Consider the following 19166-nt stretch of genomic DNA (forward strand, 5'->3'; position numbering starts at 1 on the left):
GAAAATTACAGACCAATATCCCTGATGAATGCTGATGCAAAGATCTTCAACAAAATCCTGGCAAATAGGATCCAATGCATCATCAAGAAGATCATACACTACAACCAAGTAGGTTTCATCCCAGGAATGCAAGGATGGTTTAACATCGTAAATCTATCAACATCATACACAACATCAACAACAAGAAAAATAAAAATCACATGATCATATCAATAGACGCAGAGAAAGCTTTTGATAAGGTCCAACACCCATTCTTGATCAAAACTCTCAGCAAGATGGGAATGGAAGGAACCTTTCTCAATCTAGTTGAAGCCATCTACCACAAGCCAATGTCAAATATTATCCTCAATGGAGAAAAACTAAAAGCCTTTCCTCTAAATTCTGGTACAAGACAAGGCTGTCCACTCTCACCACTTCTCTTCAACATAGTACTGGAAGTTCTTGCTATAGCGATCAGGCAAGAAAAAGATATCAAGGGAATCCAGATAGGAAAGGAAGAAGTCAAGCTCTCATTGTTTGCAGGCGACATGATACTCTACTTAGAAAACCCTAAAGACTCTACCAAAAAGCTTCTAGAAACCCATAGACTCATATAGTCCAACCTTTATGAAAAGCACCTATTCCACTCGTAGAGATATACCCTAAGAACACAAGAATACAATACAAAAGCCCCTTCCTCATACCTGTATTTATTGCAGCACTATTCACAATAGCCAGGCTCTGGAAACAACCAGAATAGTCTCACTCATCTATTGGTTTTAAGAAAAATAAAAGTCATTTTTGTAACAATCCTCAGAGACAATAAGAGGCTGGAACATGAGCTCACTTCATGAAGCTCTCCATAAAGAGTGGTGAGTACAGCTATGAAAATAACTACACAGAGAACTACCATAATCATGTGAATGAATGAATGAGGAAACTGGAAAGCCTGTCTGGAGTACAGGTGGGGGTGGGTGGGATGGAGGGAGATTTGGGATATTGGTGGTGGGAATGTTGCACTGGTGAAGGGGGTGTTCTTTACATGACTGAAACCTAATCACAATCCTTTATGTAATCAAGATGTTTAAATAAGAAAAAAAGAAAAAAATTAAAAAATTTTAAATTAATTTTTAAAAATTAATTAAAAAATAAAATGCACCTCTGCCAAAAAGACTGGTATTATACTTTTCTCATTCATTACCATTCTTTTTTAAAAATATATCTTTATTTAAGCACCTTGATTACATATATGATTATAGTTGGGTTTCAGTCATGTAAAGAACATCCCTCTTCACCAGTGCAATATTCTCACAAACAATGTCCCAAATCTCCCTCCTCCCTAGCCCACAATCACCTGTATTCTGGACAGGTTTTCTACTTCTCTCATTCATTCACATTGTTATGCTAGTTCTCAGCATAGTTATTTCTCTAACTGCACTCACCAGTCTTTGTGGTAGAATTCATGTCATGAGTTGGACCTTCCAGCCCTCCTCTCTTTGTCTCTGAAGATTACTGTAAAAATGTATTTTATTTTTCTTAAAACCCATAGATGAGTGAGACTATTCTGTGTCTATAACTTTCCCTCTGACTTATTTCACTCAGCATAATAGATTGCATGTATATCCATGTATAGGGAAAATTTCATGACTTCATCTCTCCTGATGGCTGCATAATATTCCATTGTGTATATGTACCACAGTTCATTTAGCCATTCATCTGCTGAAAGGCATCTTGGTTGTTTACAGAGTCTGGCTATTGTAGATAGCTTGGCAATGAATATAGAAAGAGATTTTTGTATTGTATTTTTGTGTTCCTAGGGCAGTGCTTCTCAAATAGGGGAATGCGAGCTCCATAAAGGGGGGCACGTTTGACCTCGGCAAACACTGTCATAACAAGCTAAGCCTCGTGTTTATGTCTCTGGAGCTGAGAGTTGCTGTGCCCTGCTTCAAACTGCACTCATAAAGCTATGCATTGCAAAACGTGCTCATTGTACCCTTTTATCCAGACATCAACTCTGATTATAAAATCAGCTCAAATTATTTTATATATTTTTGTTTTGGAGGTTAAAGTTTTTTTAAATAAAGATACTATTTACATTCATGCAGGGGTAGGGCATGAAAAATGTTTTCTTCTTCTTAGGGGGCATGAGAAGTACTGCCCTAGGGTATATCCCTAGAAGTGGAATAACTGGATCATATGGGACCTCAATTTTCAGGTTTTGGAGGAATCTCCATATTGCTTTCCATAAAGGTTAGACTAGACAGCATTACCACCAGCAGTGAATAAGAGTTCCTTTCTCTTACATCTTCACCAGCACTGCTTGTTCTCATTTTTTGTAATATGCACCAATCTCTGTGGCGTGAGATGGTACCTAATAGCTATTCTGATTTGCATCTCCCTGATAATTAGTGATGTGGAGCATGTGTCCTTTGGCCATTTGTATTTCTTCTTTGACAAAGTGTCTGTTCATTTCTTCTCCCCATTTTTTGATGGGACTAGATGTTTTTTATTGTAAAGTTCCATCAATGCCTTGTATATTTTGGATATTAGCCCCTTATGTGATGGGTATTAGTGAATAGTTTCTCCCACTCAGTGAGTGGCTCTTGTATCCTGGGCATGATTTCCTTTGACGTGCAGAAGCTTCTCAGCTTACTATATTCCCATCTGTTTATCTCTGCTTCCACTTGTTTGGAGAGTGCTGTTTCCTTCTTAAAGATGCCTTTAGTCTCAATGTCAAGGAGTGTTTTGCCTATGTGTTGTTCTATTTACTTTATGGTTTCAGGTCTGATATCAAGGTCTTTAATCCATTTGGATTTTACCTTCATACATGGTGTTAGCTGCGGGTCTGAGTTCCCTTTTTTGCAAGTGGCTAACCAGTTGTGCCAACACCACCTACTGAAGAGGCTTTCCTTGCTCCATTTAGGATTTCTTGCTCCTTTATCAAAAATTAGGTGATTGTGGTCTGGGGAACATTCTCTGAGTACTCATGCCTATTCCTCTGATCTGAAGTTCTGTCTTTATTCCAATACCATGCTGTTTTAATAACTATTGCTTTGTAATACAGTTTAAAGTTGGGGAAAGCAATGCCTCCCATATTTCTTTTCTCAAGGAGTGCTTTAGCTATTTGAGGGTGTTTATTGTTCCAAATGAATTTCAGAAGTGTTTGATCCACTTCTTTGAAGAATGTCATGGGTATCTTTAGGGGGATAACATTAAATCTGTACAATACTTTGGGGAGTATTGCCATTTTAATGATGTTAATCCTTCCAATCCATGAGCAGGGTATGTGTTTCCATTTCTGCGTGTACTCTCTTATTTCTTGGAGCAGTGTCTTATAGTTTTCTTTGTATAGGTCCTTCATGTCTTTGGTCAAATTGACTCCAAGATATTTGAGTTTGTGTGGCACTAATGTGAATGGGGTTATTTTCTTAATGTCTATTTCTTCCATATCATTATTGGTGTATAAAAAGTCCATTGATTTTTATGTGTTAATTTTATAGCCTGCCACCTTGCTATATGAATCTATTTTTTCTAGAAGGTTTTTGTAGCATCTTTAGGGTTTTCTAATTAGAGTATCATGTCATCTGCAAACACTGAGAGTTTGACTTCTTCCTTTCTTATCTGGATTCCCTTGATATCTTTTTTTTTTTTTTTTTTGCCTAATCACTATAGCAAGGACTTCCAGTACTATGTTAAATAGGAGTGATGAGGACTGCCCTGTCTTGTGCCAGAATTTAGAGGAAAAGCTTTTACTTTTTCTTCATTGAGGATGATATTTGTCATTGGCTTGTGGTAGATGGTCTTCACTATATTGAGAAATGTTCCTTTCAATTCCATCTTTCTCAGAGTTTTGATCAAGAATGGATGTTGGACCTTATCAAATGCTTTCTCTGCATCTGTTGATATGATCATGTGATTTTTATTTTTCATGTTGATGTTGTGTATTATGTTGATAGATTTACGATGTTAAACCATCCTTGCATTCCTGGTATGAAACCTACTTGCTCATAGTGAATGATATTCTTGATGAGTCATTGGATCCTATTGCCAGGATTTTGTTGAGGCTCTTTGTTCTTTGTTCATCAGGGATATTGATCTGTAATTTTCTTTTTTGACAGCATCTCTGTCTGGTTTGGGTATCAAGGTGATGCTAGCTTCATAAAAGCTATTTGGAAGTGTTCTCGTTATTTCCATTTCATGAAAGAGCCTGGCCATAATTGGTAGTAGTTCCTCTTCAAATATTTGAAAGAATTAATTAGTGCATCCATCTGGGCCTGGGATTTTGTTTTTAGGAAGACTTTTGATTACCGTTTTAATTTCCTCAATGGTGAAGGGCATGTTTAGATATGCTATGTCTTCCTTATTCAGCTATGACACTAATATATTGATAACATGGTGGAATATCATCAAAAGGCCCACTGTGGAAGTTATTCCCCTGCATGGATAGTTGAGGAATTCAGAAGAGATATTTCTGAAATTCATGTCTTGGTTATGACATTATGTCCCCTTTATATTATTCAGCCTAAATATTATTTCTCCCTTGTATATTTACAGGCCACATTAAGGCCTCAAACAAATTCTTTTACCCAGAGAATTTTTAGTTCCAAGACAATTTTCTTCTCTCTGCCAGCCTTATTTACATCAAAAAGCTTGGTTAGAAACTTAGCTCTGAGTCACTGAAACTTCTTTGCAGGTACAAAATTTACATTTCTTTGGAGGTCTTTCTTTTACTCAAAAGCAACTTCCCTGATAAGTCTGGTAGAACCAGATAGGAGAGTTTAGTTTCCAAGATTCAGGCAGGAGGTTTTTTGTTGTTGTTGTTTTTTGATATGCTAACTTTCTTTTTTCTAACTCAGGACTTCTCAAATTGTTTTCACCTGAGCTGCCTAGACAGATAGATTATTATGTATATCCAACAGGCCTGTTGCTAATGTTTCTTTTTTTTCTTTTTTTTTGTTTTTATGTCTATTTTATTTAAACACCTTGATTACATACATGATTGTGTTTTGGTTTCAGTCATGTAAAGAACATGACCCATCAGCAGTGCAACATTTCATCACTAATGTCCCAAATCTCCCTCCTCCCCACCCAACCCCCTCCTGTACTCTAGACAGGCTTTCTACTTAAAAAACTTAGTTATTTCTCTAACTAAGCTCATCCCTGTTTGTGGTGAGCTTCATGAGGCGAGCTGTAACTTCCAGTCCTTCTCTCTTTTGTGTCTGAAAATTATTATTGCAAGAATGTCTTTCATTTTTCTTAAAACCCATAGATGACTGAGACCATTCTGCGTTATTCTCTCTCTCTCTGACTTATTTCACTCAGCATAATAGATTCTGTGTACATCCATGTATAGGAAAATTTCATGACTTCATCTCTCCTGACAGCTGCATAATATTCCATTGTGTATATGTACCACAGTTTCTTTAGCCATTCGTCTGTTGAAGGGCATCTTGGTTGTTTCCAGAGTCTTGCTATGGTAAATAGTGCTGCAATGAATATAGGTGTAAGGAAGGGATTTTTGTATTGTATTTTTGTGTTTTTAGGGTATATTCCTAGGAGTGGTATAGCTGGATCATACGGGAGCTCAATTTCCAGTTTTTGGAGGAATCTCCATATTGCTTTTCATAAAGGTTGAACTAGACGGCATTCCCACTAATGTTTCTGTTTTTTTTAAACTTCTGCCATTTGTCAACACAGACATTTCCTTCATACCTAAGACTCATTTTACCCCCTCAAAAACTCCTAGCATGGAGATTAAATTTGAAGCAAACTTGCTAGAACATCTTTCCTCATACATTCATTGTGTGGTCTCATTTCTTCTTATTTTTTCATATGCTGGTTCATGATTCATTCGAAATCCCCTGGAGCTGCAGGATAAAAGCAACCTGCAGCACCCTAGGACCACAAAAACCACAGTATAATAATGCGCTCTGCATTCCTTTACTCATAGCAGCACTATTTACAGTAGTCATAATCTGGAAACAACCCAGCTGCTTGACAATAGGTGAGTGGTTACAGAAATGTGGTACGTCTATACAATGGAATACTATGTAGCTGTTAGAAGAAATAAAGTCTCGAAATTTGTACTTGGTTGGATTTGGAGACTATTAAGTTGAGTGAAATAAGTCAGGAGAGATAAGCACAAAATAGTCTCACTCATATGTGAGATTTAAAAAAAATAAAAGACAGTATCATAACAACACCCATAGACAATAGAGATGAGGACTGGAAGGAACAGACCATGATAGCATGATAGCTTATCAAGAAGAGTGGTAAGTGCAGTTAGAGAAATAACTACATTAACAGTTACCATGACAACAATATAGAGAGAAATACAATGCCTGTCTTAAAGACAAGCAGTGCTTGGAATAAAGTAGAAAATGGCAGGACATTGGTAGTGGGAAAATTGCTCTGGTGAAGAGGAGTACACATTTTTTTTTTCTGAAACCCAATTACGAACATGTTGGTAACAATTGTGCTTAAATAATTATTAAAAAATAAAGTATGCAGCAACAACAATAAAAAATAAATGTAAATTTGATATGTTTAGTTTCTATAGCTCATGTTTTTGAAAAAGATAGTTACTTATTTTAGAAGATATTGATTACTTGCCTAATTATTCCAAGATGAGTGAAACAAAGTATTATTTTTATCACCCTGCATTTGAGAAGGTAAATAAAAGGAATTTGTTAACATTTATGTGATTCTATAAATTTGAAAAACAATAATCTTCTACATGGTTCTCAAAACAAGCCTGTAATATGAACTGCACAAGCAATACTAATATTCACATTTTCAATATGAATGGTTGTTGAATTTTGTTAAATGCTTTTTTGTACCAATGGATATGATCATATGATTTTTATATATTTTTTTTATTTAAACCCCTTGATTACATAAATGATTGTGTTTGGGTTTCAGTCATAAAAGGAACACCACCCATCAGCAGTTCAACATTCTCATCACCCAAGTCCCAAATATTCCTCCTCCCCACCCAACCCCCGCCTGTACTCTAAACAGGCTCTACATTTCCCTCATACATTCTCAATATTAGGACAGTTCAAAATGTAGTTATTTCTCTAACTAAACTCATCACTCTTTGTAGTGAGCTTCCTGAGGTGAGCTGGAACTTCCAGCTCTTTTCTCTTTTGTGTCTGAAATTTATTATTGCAAGAATGTCTTTCATTTTTCTTAAAACCCATAGATGACTGAGACCATTATGCGTTATTCTCTCTCTCTCTCTCTGACTTATTTCACTCAGCATAATAGATTCTGTGTACATCCATGTATAGGAAAATTTCATGACTTCATCTCTCCTGACAGCTGCATAATATTCCATTGTGTATATGTACCACAGTTTCTTTAGCCATTCATCTGTTGAAGGGCATCTTGGTTGTTTCCAGAGTCTTGCTATGGTAAATAGTGCTGCAATGAATATAGGTGTAAGGAAGGGGTTTTTGTATTGTATTTTTGTGTTCCTAGGGTATATTCCTAGGAGTGGTATAGCTGGGTCGTATGGGAGCTCGATTTCCAGTTTTTGGAGGAATCTCCATATTGCTTTCCATAAAGGTTGAACTAGACGGCATTCCCACCAGCAGTGGATAAGGGTTCCTTTCTCTCCACATCCCCGCCAGCACTGTTTGTTCTCATTCTTTGTGATGTGTGCCATTCTCTGTGGTGTGAGGTGGCATCTCATTGTTGTTTTGATTTGCATCTCCCTGATGATTAGTGATGTGGAGCATTTCTTCATGTGTCTTTTGGCCATTTGTATTTCTTCTTTGTCAAAGTGTCTGTTCATTTCTTCTCCACATTTTTTGATGGGATTAGATGTTTTTTTCTTGTAAATTTCTATCAGTGCCTTGTATATTTTGGAGATTAGCCCCTTGTCTGATGGGTATTGGGTGAATAGATTCTCCCACTCAGTGGGTGGCTCTTGTATCCTGGGCACTATTTCCTTTGAGGTGCAGAAGCTTCTCAACTTAATATATTCCCATCTGTTAATCTCTGTTTTCACTTGCTTGGAGAGTGCAGTTTCCTCCTTGAAGATGCCTGTAGTCTCAATGTCCTGGAGAGTTTTGCCTATGTGTTGTTCTATATATCTTATGGTTTGGGGTCTGATATCGAGGTCTTAAATCCATTTGGATTTTACCTTCGTACATGATGTTAGCTGGGGTTCTAAGTTCAATTTTTGCAAGTGGCTAGCCAGTTGTGCCAACACCACTTGTTGAAGAGGCTTTCCTTGCTCCATTTAGGATTTCCTGCTCCTTTATCAAAAATTAGGTGGTTGTATGTCTGGGGAACATTTTCTGAGTATTCAAGCCTATTGCACTGATCTGAGGGTCTGTCCTTATTCCAATACCATGCTGTTTTGATAACTATGGCTTTGTAGTAAAGTTTAAAGTTGGAGAAAGTAATTCCTCCCATATTCTTTTTCCCAATGATTGCTTTAGCTATTCTAGGGTGTTTATTGTTCGAAACAAATTTCAAAAGTGCCTGATCCACTTCTTTGAAGAATGTCATAGGTATCTTTAGAGGGATAGCGTTGAATCTGTATAACGCCTTGGGGAGTATTGCCATTTTGATGATGTTAATCCTGCCAATCCATGAGCAGGCTATGTGTTTCCATTTCCGCGTGTCCTCTCTTATTTCTTGGAGCAGAGTTTTATAGTTTTCTTTGTATAGGTCCTTCACATTTTTAGTCAAGTTGATTCCAAGATATTTGAGTTTGTGTGGCACTATTGTGAATGGGGTTGTTTTCTTAATGTCCATTTCTTCCTTATTACTATTGGTGTATAGAAAGGCCATTGATTTTTGTGTGTTAATTTTGTAGCCTGCCACCTTGCTATATGAGTCTATTGTTTCTAGAAGCTTTTTGGTAGAGTCTTTAGGGTTTTCTAAGTAGAGCATCATGTCATCTGCAAACAGTGAGAGCTTGACTTCTTCCTTTCCTATCTGGATTCCCTTGATATCTTTTTCTTGCCTAATCGCTATAGCAAGTACTTCCAGTGCTATGTTGAATAGGAGTGGTGAGAGAGGACAGCCTTGTCTTGTGCCAGAATTTAGAGGGAAGGCTTTTAGTTTTTCTCCATTGAGGATAATATTTGCCACTGGCTTGTGGTAGATGGCCTTAACTATATTGAGAAAGGTTCCTTCCATTCCTATCTTGCTGAGAGTTTTGATCAAGAATGGGTGTTGGACCTTGTCAAATGCTTTCTCTGCATCTATTGATATAATCATGTGGTTTTTATTTTTCTTGTTGTTGATGTTGTGTATTATGTTGATAGACTTACGGATGTTAAACCATCCTTGCATTCCTGGGATGAAACCTACTTGATCGTAGTGGATGATCTTCTTAATGAGGTATTGAATCCTATTTGCCAGGATTTTGTTGAGGATCTTTGCATCTGCATTCATCAGTGATATTGGTCTGTAATTTTCTTTTTTCGTAGCATCTCTGTCTAGTTTAGGTATTAGGGTGATGTTGGCTTCATAAAAGCTGTTTGGGAGTGTTTCCGTTTGTTCAATTTCATGAAAGAGTCTTGTCAGGATTGGCAGTAGTTCCTCTTGGAATGTTTGAAAGAATTCATTAGTGAATCCATCTGGGCCTGGGCTTTTGTTTTTGGGCAGACTTTTGATTACCATTTTTATTTCATCAATGGTGATGGGGGTGTTTAGATATGCTACATCCTCTTCCTTCAACCGTGGAAGATTATAAGAGTTCTAGAATTTATACATTTCTTCCAGGTTCTCATTTTTTAGTGGCATAGAGTTTTTCAAAGTAGTTTCTGATTACCCTTTGAATCTCTGTCATATCAGTAGTGATCTCTCCTTTTTCATTCCTAATACGAGTTATCAAGTTTCTCTCTCTCTCTCTTTCTTTGTTAGGTTTGCCAGTGGTCTATCAATCTTGTTTATTTTTTCGAAGAACCAACTTCTGCTTTCGTTGATCTTTCGATTGTTTTTTGGGTTTCCACTTCGTTGATTTCTGCTCTCAGCTTTATTATTTCCTTCTGTCTTCCTATTTTTGGGTCCTTTTGTTGAGTACTTTCTAGTTCTATTAGCTGTGTCATTAAGCTACTCAGGTAACCTCCTTCTTCCTTCCTTTTTTTTTTTTTTTTATTTTGGTTTTTGGGCCACACCCGGCAGTGCTCAAGGGTTACTCCTGGCTGTCTGCTCAGAAATAGCTCCTGGCAGGCACGGGGGACCATATGGGACACCGGGATTTGAACCAACCACCTTTGGTCCTGGATCGGCTGCTTGCAAGGCAAACACCACTGTGCTATCTCTCCGGGCCCTCCTTCTTCCTTCCTGATGTGTGCTTGCAAAGCTATAAATTTTCCTCTCAGTACTGCTTTTGCTGTGTTCCATAAGTTCTGATAGTTTGTGTCTTTATTGTCATTTGTTTCCAGGAACCTTTTGATTTCCTTCTTGATTTTATCTCGGACCCACTGGTTATTGAGTATGAGGCTGTGTAACTTCCAGGTGTTAAAGTGTTTCTTCTGAGTCCCTTTGGAGTTCACAAATAATTTCAGAGCCTTGTGGTCAGCAAAGGTAGTCTGCAAAATTTCTATCCTCTTGATCTTATGGAGGTATGTTTTATGTGCCAGCATGTAGTCTATCCTGGAGAATGTCCCATGTACATTGGAGAAGAATGTGTATCCAGGTTTCTGGGGATGGAGTGTCCTATATATATCCACTAGGCCTCTTTCTTCCATTTCTCTCCTCAGGTCTAGTATATTCTTGTTGGGTTTCAGTCTGGTTGACCTATCCAGTGCTGACAAACCCATGTTGAGGTCCCCCACAATTATTGTGTTGTTATTGATATTGTTTTTCAGATTTGTCAACAATTGTATTAAATATTTTGCTGGCCCCTCATTTGGTGCATATATGTTTAGGAGAGTGATTTCTTCCTGCTCTACATACCCCTTGATTAATATAAAATGTCCATCTTTGTCCCTTACAACCTTCCTGAGTATAAAGTTTGCATTATCTGATATTAGTATGGCCACTTCAGCTTTTTTATGGGTGTTGTTTGCTTGGATAATTTTTCTCCAGCCTTTTATTTTGAGTCTATGTTTGTTCTGACTATTCAGGTGCATTTCTTGTAGGCAGAAGAAGGTTGGATTGAGTTTTTTGATCCATTTAGCCACTCTGTGTCTCTTAACTGGTGCATTTAGTCCATTGACATTGAGAGAAAGAATTGTCCTGGGATTTAATGCCATCTTTATATCGAAATTTGGTGTGTCTTTTGGTTAGTCTTGTTTTAAATTAGGTCTTTCAGTTTTTCTCTTAAGACTGGTTTTGAGTCTGTAAAGTTTCTGAGCTGTTTTTTGTCTGTGAAACCATGTATTCTTCCGTCAAACCGGAAAGTGGGTTTTGGTGGGTACAGTATTCTAGGTGAAGCATTCATTTCATTCAGTCTTGTCACAATATCCCACCACTGCTTTCTGGCATTGAGTGTTTCTGGTGACAGGTCTGCTGTAAATCTCAAGGATGCTTGCTTGAATGTAATTTCCCCTTTTGATCTTGCTGTTTTCAGAATTCTGTCTCTATCTGTGGGATTTGTCATTGTGACTAGGATGTGTCTTGGGGTGGTTTTTCTTGGGTCTCTTTTGGTTGGTACTCTTCGAGCATGCAGGATTTGATCACATATATTCTTTAGCTCTGGGAGTTTCTCTTTAATGATGTTCTTGACCATTGATTCTTCCTGGAAATTTTCTTCTTGGGTCTCTGAGACTCCAATGATTCTTAAGTTGTTTCTGTTGATCTTATCATAGACCTCTATTTTCATCTGTTTCCATTCTTTGACTAATTTTTCCGTTGTCTTTTCATTTGTTTTAAGTTTTTTTTCCAATCTCTCCTGTTGTATGGAATTGTTATGTATCTCATCTTCCACAGCACCAAGTCTATTCTCAGCTTCTGATACCCTGTCCCAGAGCTTATCCATTTTGTCATTCACTTCATTTACTGATTTTTTCAGGCCTGTTATTTGACATGTTATTTCAGTTTGGAGTTTTGTGATTTCTGTCTTCATATTTTCTTGATTCTTATTAGTGTTCTGTTCTACTCTATTCATGGTTTCTTTGAGTTCTTTGAGCATATTCCATATTGCTACTCTAAAGTCCTTATCTGAGAGATTGATTAGTTGGTTGGTCGTTAACTGGTCATCAGAATTGTCATCTTCATTCTCTATGTCTGATGCTGGCCTGCGTTGTTTCCCCATTGTCACACTTGTATTGTGGGTTTTTCTACGTGTTGTGGTGGTATTCATTGGTTATATGATGCAGGCAACACACTTCTCTGGCTCCGCCCTTTCTGGATGGGCCGACTTGCCTCCAAGGTAGGGGAGTCCTCCGTGGATGAAGCCTCACACAGGATCAAATCTTAGGCCCGAGCACGCAGCAGAGAAGACAGTCTGGAGAGAAATTCTTGCCTCTGTGATCCAGCACAGTTCTTAGTGTGGTTTTTTTTCTTCTTGTGATGGTGTTCTTTTTTTAGAAAGAGCGCACGCTGCGTAGCGAAGTGGAGCTAAGTGCCTTCTGGAGCCTCTTTTCAGCCCACTCTCAGGAGGTTTACGCAACAGGATAGTAGAGAGACACACATAGGCAGCACTCACAGTTTTTCACAGTCGGGCCCCACTGGTTAGGCATATTTTTCACTCGCTCGCTGGGCAGCTTCAGAATGCTGTATTTTTGGGGTTCACTTCCCAGGACTCTGAGGAGAGTCACTGGCTCCATGGGTAGCTTCTGAATGTAGTTTCTTTGGGGTTCGCTTCCCAGGGCTCTGAGGAGAGCTTCCAGAGTTCAGGAAAGACAGAGAAGAGTAGGACAGGGCTCCCTTCAGGTGCTCAGTTTCTGGCTCGCTGGGTAGCTTCCAAATGTAGTTTCTTTGGGGTTCGCTTCCCAGGGCTCTGAGGAGAGCTTCCAGAGTTCAGGAAAGACAGAGAAGGGTAGGACAGGGCACCCTTCAGGTGCTCAGTTTCCTCAGAACAAGCACAGCCCGGTGGGGACTCTGCAGTTAGAGCAATCAGCACTCTGCCTGGAAACCCCCACATCCAGCCATTTCTTACTCACTCCCTGGCTCGCTGGGTAGCTTCCAAATGTAGTTTCTTTGGGGTTCGCTTCCCAGGGCTCTGAGGAGAGCTTCCAGAGTTCAGGAAAGACAGAGAAGGGTAGGACAGGGCTCCCTTCAGGTGCTCAGTTTCCTCAGAAGAAGCACAGCCCGGTGGGGACTCTGCAGGTAGAGCAATCAGCACTCTGCCTGGAAACCCCCACATCCAGCCATTTCTTACTCACTCCCTGGCTCGCTGGGTAGCTTCCAAATGTAGTTTCTTTGGGGTTCGCTTCCCAGGGCTCTGAGGAGAGCTTCCAGAGTTCAGGAAAGACAGAGAAGGGTAGGACAGGGCTCCCTTCAGGTGCTCAGTTTCCTCAGAACAGGCACAGCCGGGTGGAGACTCTGCAGGTAGAGCAATCAGCACTCTGCCTGGAAACCCCCACATCCAGCCATTTCTTACTCCCTCCGATTTTTATATTTTCTTTTGCTAATGTGATGCTTGATGTTGACTCATTTATGTATATTGAGTCATTCTTTTATCCCAGTTGATCATAATGTATAATTTTTTTTACTGTACTATTAGATTTAGTTTGTTAAAATTTTGTTGAGGATTTTTTTCATCAATGTGTATTAGTGAGATTGGACTGTAGTTTTCTTTATTGGTAATATCTCTACCAGATTTGGGAATCAGTATAGTGTTTTCTTCATAGAAGGTATTAGGGATGATTGCCATCTCATCGATATTTTGGAAGAGTTTAAAGATTAGTGGTAGTTGGAGCCAGAGCGGTGGCACAAGCGTGAAGGCATCTGCCTTGCCCACACTAACTTAGGACAGACAGTGGTTAAATCCCCCAGTGTCCCATATTGTCTCCCAAGACAGGAGTGATTTCTGAGCACATAACCAGGAGTAACCCCTGAGCATCACTGGGTATGGCCCCAAAATAAAAATAAAAATAAATTAGTGGTAGTGATTTTTCTCTGAATGTATGATAAAACCTGTCATCCTGTCTGATCCTGAAATTTTATTCTTAGGGAGATTCTAAATTACCATTTCAAATTTCTTGCTGCGATTGACTTATTTAGGCAATCTACTTTCTCCTCATTCAGTTTTGGGAGGTAATGTGTTTTTAGAGATCTGTCCATTTCATCTAGGTTCTCTAGCTTAAAAGAGTTCCATTGTTCATATGGTCTCATGATATCTTTGATTTCTGGGGGTTCTGTTATAATTTTTCCCTTTAATTTCTGTTCTGATTTATTTTAGCATTTTTTCCTTGTGAGTCTTGCCAATTGTCTATCTTATTTATTCCTTCAAAAAATAAGCTCCTCATTTCATTGATTCTTTATATTGCTTTCTTGGCTTATATATAATTGATTTCTGCTGTTTTTATTTTTATTTCTTCTATTGTGGGTTTCTTTTTTTTTAATGATTGCTTTAGCTATTCTTTTTTTTTTAGTATATTTTATTTATTTAAACATCTTGATTACAAATATGATTGTGATTAGGTTTCAGTCATGTAAAGAACACCTCCCTTCACCAGTGCAACATTCCCACCACCAATGTCCCAAATATCCCTCCATCCCACCCCATCCCTATTGTGGGTTTCTTAGTTGTTGTTTTTCCGGATATTTGAGGTGTGCCTGTAGGTTGTTGATTTTACTTCTTTTCTTTTCCTTTATTAGACTTATTGTTATGAGTTTCACACTAATTACTGTATTTGCTGTGTCCCATAGATTATGGTACTTTGTTTCTTCATTATCCTTAGTCTCAAGGAATCTCTTTATTTTTTTCTTGATTTCTACTTTGCTCCAGCTGTTATTAAACAGCACGTTGTTCAGTCTCCAGATGTTAGATTTTCTCCACTCCTGGAGTACAGTCAATTTCAATCTCTTTTTATAGTCAATCTCTTTTTACAGTAAATCTCTATCTCTATAGCATTGTGGCCTGATAGGATACTTGATATGACTCTTATGTTTGTAAATTTTTTAAGTTAGACATGTCCTAGAATATGATTAATTCTAGAGAATGTTTTGTGTGCACCAGAGAAAAATATGTATTTAGCCTTTTCAGGATGACATTTCCTGAATAATTTTATTAGTCCTTGCTTTTGATTTCTCATTATTTCTCTTATATCCTTACTGATGCTCTCTGCCTAGTGGATTACCTAATAGTCATTGTTATTCAAATTTCTATAATTATCACCAAAATGACTAAAAAATAAAAATTCAAACAGACTCACACTTTGCATTAGTTATTATATTTCTTAGTCAACATAGAATAGTGCCATAGATCTCCAGTATTTGTTTTTGCCATTGGCTTATTAAGACCATTGCAGGTATTTAGAGATTTTTGTTTGTTTATGTTTTTTGGACCATACCCTGCTATACTCAAAGCTAACTTCTGGCTCTGTGCCAAGGATCCCTTCTAGTGGTGTTTGGCCCCATATGATGTGGTATCAGGAATTGAACCTGGGTCATCTCTGTACAAGGCAAGCTCTTTACTCACTGTATTAATTCTTAGAATAGATCTAGGTTTTTTTTAGCTGATGTTCTTTCTATTTCAGTGAAATTGCTCAGATGTGAATTTTCCTTGTTACAATAAATAGAAGACCACTTTGTCTAGCCTATAAAATTAAACTCATATTTTTCATTTAAAGAAAAGTCATTGGAAAGAAAAATGTTGCTATGTTGTAAGTAATTGCCTATTTTCATGTTTTACTATCTAACCATGAATGAACATACCTCATTTTTAAGAGTTATCCTGTCACATAATGTTGATGGAAGTAATTATATAATGGTTCAGGAAATTCAAATGGTCTTTTTCTATTCCACTTTGAATGGATCAATGCTAGTGAAAGCATGCCATATGAGAAATACAAGGTTAATATATTTTGAGGGATTATTCATTTATATTTCCCCTTTTTTGTTTCAGGTGGATCATACATGCAATGAAATATGAGTTACAGACCCGTGGAGAAAATCAAGCACCCATAGACTTATATCAGCTGTCACCTAGTGAAGTAAAACAGCTTCTGTTGGATATTCTTCAGCCTCAACAGAATGGAAGGTATGAGGGCCCTTTTTAATTTATTAGATACTCTATAAAACTAATATAACAGATATAAATGAAAGTATTACCAAACATTAAATTAATCATAGTATCACAAGCCACATATAAAATGTCTTAAGTTCTGATCTTGTGTTGATTTTTATTTTATTTTTTATTATAAATTTATTTAAAAAATATATATTGCAGCCTAGAATTGGTCTTATGTCAGGAAACTTCAGGGGTAAGGTCTCCTTGTATTTAGGCCAAGGTTTTTTCTTTCCATGTCCCCCATACTTTGGTGGGCCTATGCAAACATTAATTGCCACTCTAACACTTTTTACAGTGGTTCTTTGACTCTAAACCTTTTAGAAACCACAGTAAAACCATCTGGAACTGCACTTTTGTTTTTGTTTAGTTTCAATTTCCATTCTTGAATATGTCTGTTGGTGTTTTTTGCTAATTGTTCCATTAAGTCTTGAATGGCTGTGAGATTCTAAAACTGTTTATTTCCTCTGGAAGATTCAATTTAGTTATATAAAATTGTGCATACTAATCTATTATGGTTATTATATCAATTATATATATACTAATATATATAATATATTATATAACATATATAATATATACTAATATATATATAATATATTAATATATATGTAATATACTAATATATTATAATATATAATACTAATATAATAATATACTAATCTATTATGGTTATTATATCAATTATAAAAATATATTATATCAATTGTACATTTTCATTTATGATCCAATTTATTAAATCTTTCTCAATAAAAAAAGAAAACAAAAAAACCCTTAGGCTATGCTATTTGTCAAGTAAAGATATATATTGCCATGAAAAAATATATATTGCATTGTTGCTCATAATACATTTATTCCAAGACCAGTCCTACCACCGATGTAAAATTCCTTGCAACATTGTCCCCGGATTCCCACCCATTCCCAAGACTACCCCCTTCACAGGTAGAAATAATATTTTTTATATTGCTTGTTTACAGGTAAGTGGCAATGAAATTATTTCTTTTCTTTTTTTTTTTTTTTTGGGTTTTGAGCCACCCATTTGATGTTCAGGGGTTACTCCTGGCTATGCACTCAGAAATCGCCCCTGGCTTGGGGTGACCATATGGGACGCCGAGGGATCGAACCGCGGTTCGTCCTACGCTAGCACTTGCAAGGCAGACACCTTACCTCTAGCGCCACCTTCCCAGCCCCGAAATTATTTCTTAATAGTACAGCAATAGGGGGCCGGATCAATGTCATAGGCAGTAGGGCATTTGCCTTGCAAGTGCTAATGTAGGATGGATAGTGGTTCAATCTCCCAGTATCCCATATTGTCCTCCAAGCCAGGAACAATTTCTGAGCACATAGCCAGGAGTAACCCTTGAGCATCACTGGGTGTGGCTTAGAAACAAAAAAAGAAACCCATACAGCAATAGAAAGTTTGTGAAAGTATCTCACAATGAAGCAATTAAACTATTGCCAGAAGGTTTGCTAAGTAATTTGTTGTTAGTTGATTTTCTGTTATTTGTTTTTTTTTTTTTAATGAACATTAGGTGGCTTTGAAACCACATTGATATTTAAATTGGTGATATTTAAATTGGGAAGGAAATATTGAAAAATTTTGGAGTTGTGGCCACATGGTACAGTAATTTCATGCTCTCTGGCTGATACTTTGCTTTTGTGTGGTTTCAGCTGACAGGGTTTATGGATATATTAAAAGTAAGGGGGAAGATTCACTAGCTCACTGCAAAAAAGTGTCCTATTGATGTCAGGCCAAACATCAGTATACCTGGAGATTTAGTCAGTTTGGTGTCTGGAGACATTAGTGGTTAAGTAGTGAATTTGGGCCATTGGCAAAGTGGCAGTTGTGGGTGGGGTTGTAGCTGGTATGGCTTCAACAGGGTGAGAACTAGGCCCTTCCATTCCTCCAAAAATTGCCATTTTTAGCTGTACAGCCAGTAAAGCCATGATATTTCACAGCTTGGTATATATCTTTAAGAATAGAGTGAGTTTATGGAACTGGTCAAATACAGACCTGAAAACTCTTGTGGGGCATGGTTTTAGTTGTCAGGGCTTCTGGAAGTATATATATACTAGTTTATAATATATCTCTAGATATATTTAGATATATATCTATATAAATTTATAAATTTATATATTTAGATATATCTAGTTTATAAATTTTTTAAATAATTGTTGCAGAACATCTACTAGTGCTCAAAATCTTCCATATGCAAGACTAGTGCCTTCACTTCTGTACCATAAACTTAGTTTAAAATATTTTTACTAAATGCATAATGGTTTCTTGAGTGCTGGCTCAAAATATTCATTAAAGTTCATTTTGTTGGAAGTATAAGGAGTGATGAAATTAAATCATTTCTATGTCTTCATAGAGCTTAGAATTAATTCTTTTTAAGACTTACTTTTGAAGGTCTTTTGTGAGGATCTCTTTTGAAATTGACTGTTTCTGTACTTTTAAATGGAACTTATTTACAGTGGTATTTGATCACATAGTGAGAAATCTGAGAGCCTACTACATCATAATTTAATACAATTCAGGGTTTACTTATTTCCTTGTGAATCCTTCCTGTCTTTTTTCACAATGAAATATTTAGTAACTGTAGCACATGGTGAAATGCTTCATTGATGAAATTTGGCTTTTTTTGTTCCTACAATTGAAATAATTAATCTACACTGAGAGTCCTGTTTTCTACCAGAGCAAGCTTGATTTTCAGCTTTGATCTATTCTCTTTGGCTACAGATGTTGGCTGAATAGGCGTCAGATTGATGGATCTTTAAACAGAACTCCCACTGGATTCTATGACCGAGTATGGCAGATCCTGGAACGAACACCCAATGGTATCATTGTAGCTGGAAAACATTTGCCACAGGTACAAACTCACAATGTTTATGTCAGTGTTTACTTCTAATGGGACCTAAACTAGAATTTTTTTCTTTTTTTTTTTTCTACATTGCAAATAACTTTGCTGCTTTTTCTTTTCTCAAAGAGGAGATGCTGAAAAATAACTCTAGCCACTGGATTTGAAATACTTTCCCTAATATG

The 19166-nt window shown here is 37.1% G+C and overlaps 1 protein-coding gene across 1 annotated transcript in view; it reads left to right on the forward strand.

Annotated features, from left to right (window-relative positions):
* Positions 1–19166, forward strand: part of PHKB (phosphorylase kinase regulatory subunit beta) — a 273872-nt gene that overhangs the window by 245827 nt on the left and 8879 nt on the right. Inside the window, exons 27-28 of the mRNA XM_049786246.1 lie at positions 15962–16096; positions 18864–18993. Coding sequence (XP_049642203.1) covers positions 15962–16096; positions 18864–18993 — 265 coding nt within the window. The remainder of the gene's footprint in view (positions 1–15961; positions 16097–18863; positions 18994–19166) is intronic.

The sequence above is a fragment of the Suncus etruscus genome, chromosome 14 (genome assembly GCF_024139225.1).
Source record: "Suncus etruscus isolate mSunEtr1 chromosome 14, mSunEtr1.pri.cur, whole genome shotgun sequence".
In the NCBI taxonomy this organism is placed as follows: domain Eukaryota; kingdom Metazoa; phylum Chordata; class Mammalia; order Eulipotyphla; family Soricidae; genus Suncus; species Suncus etruscus.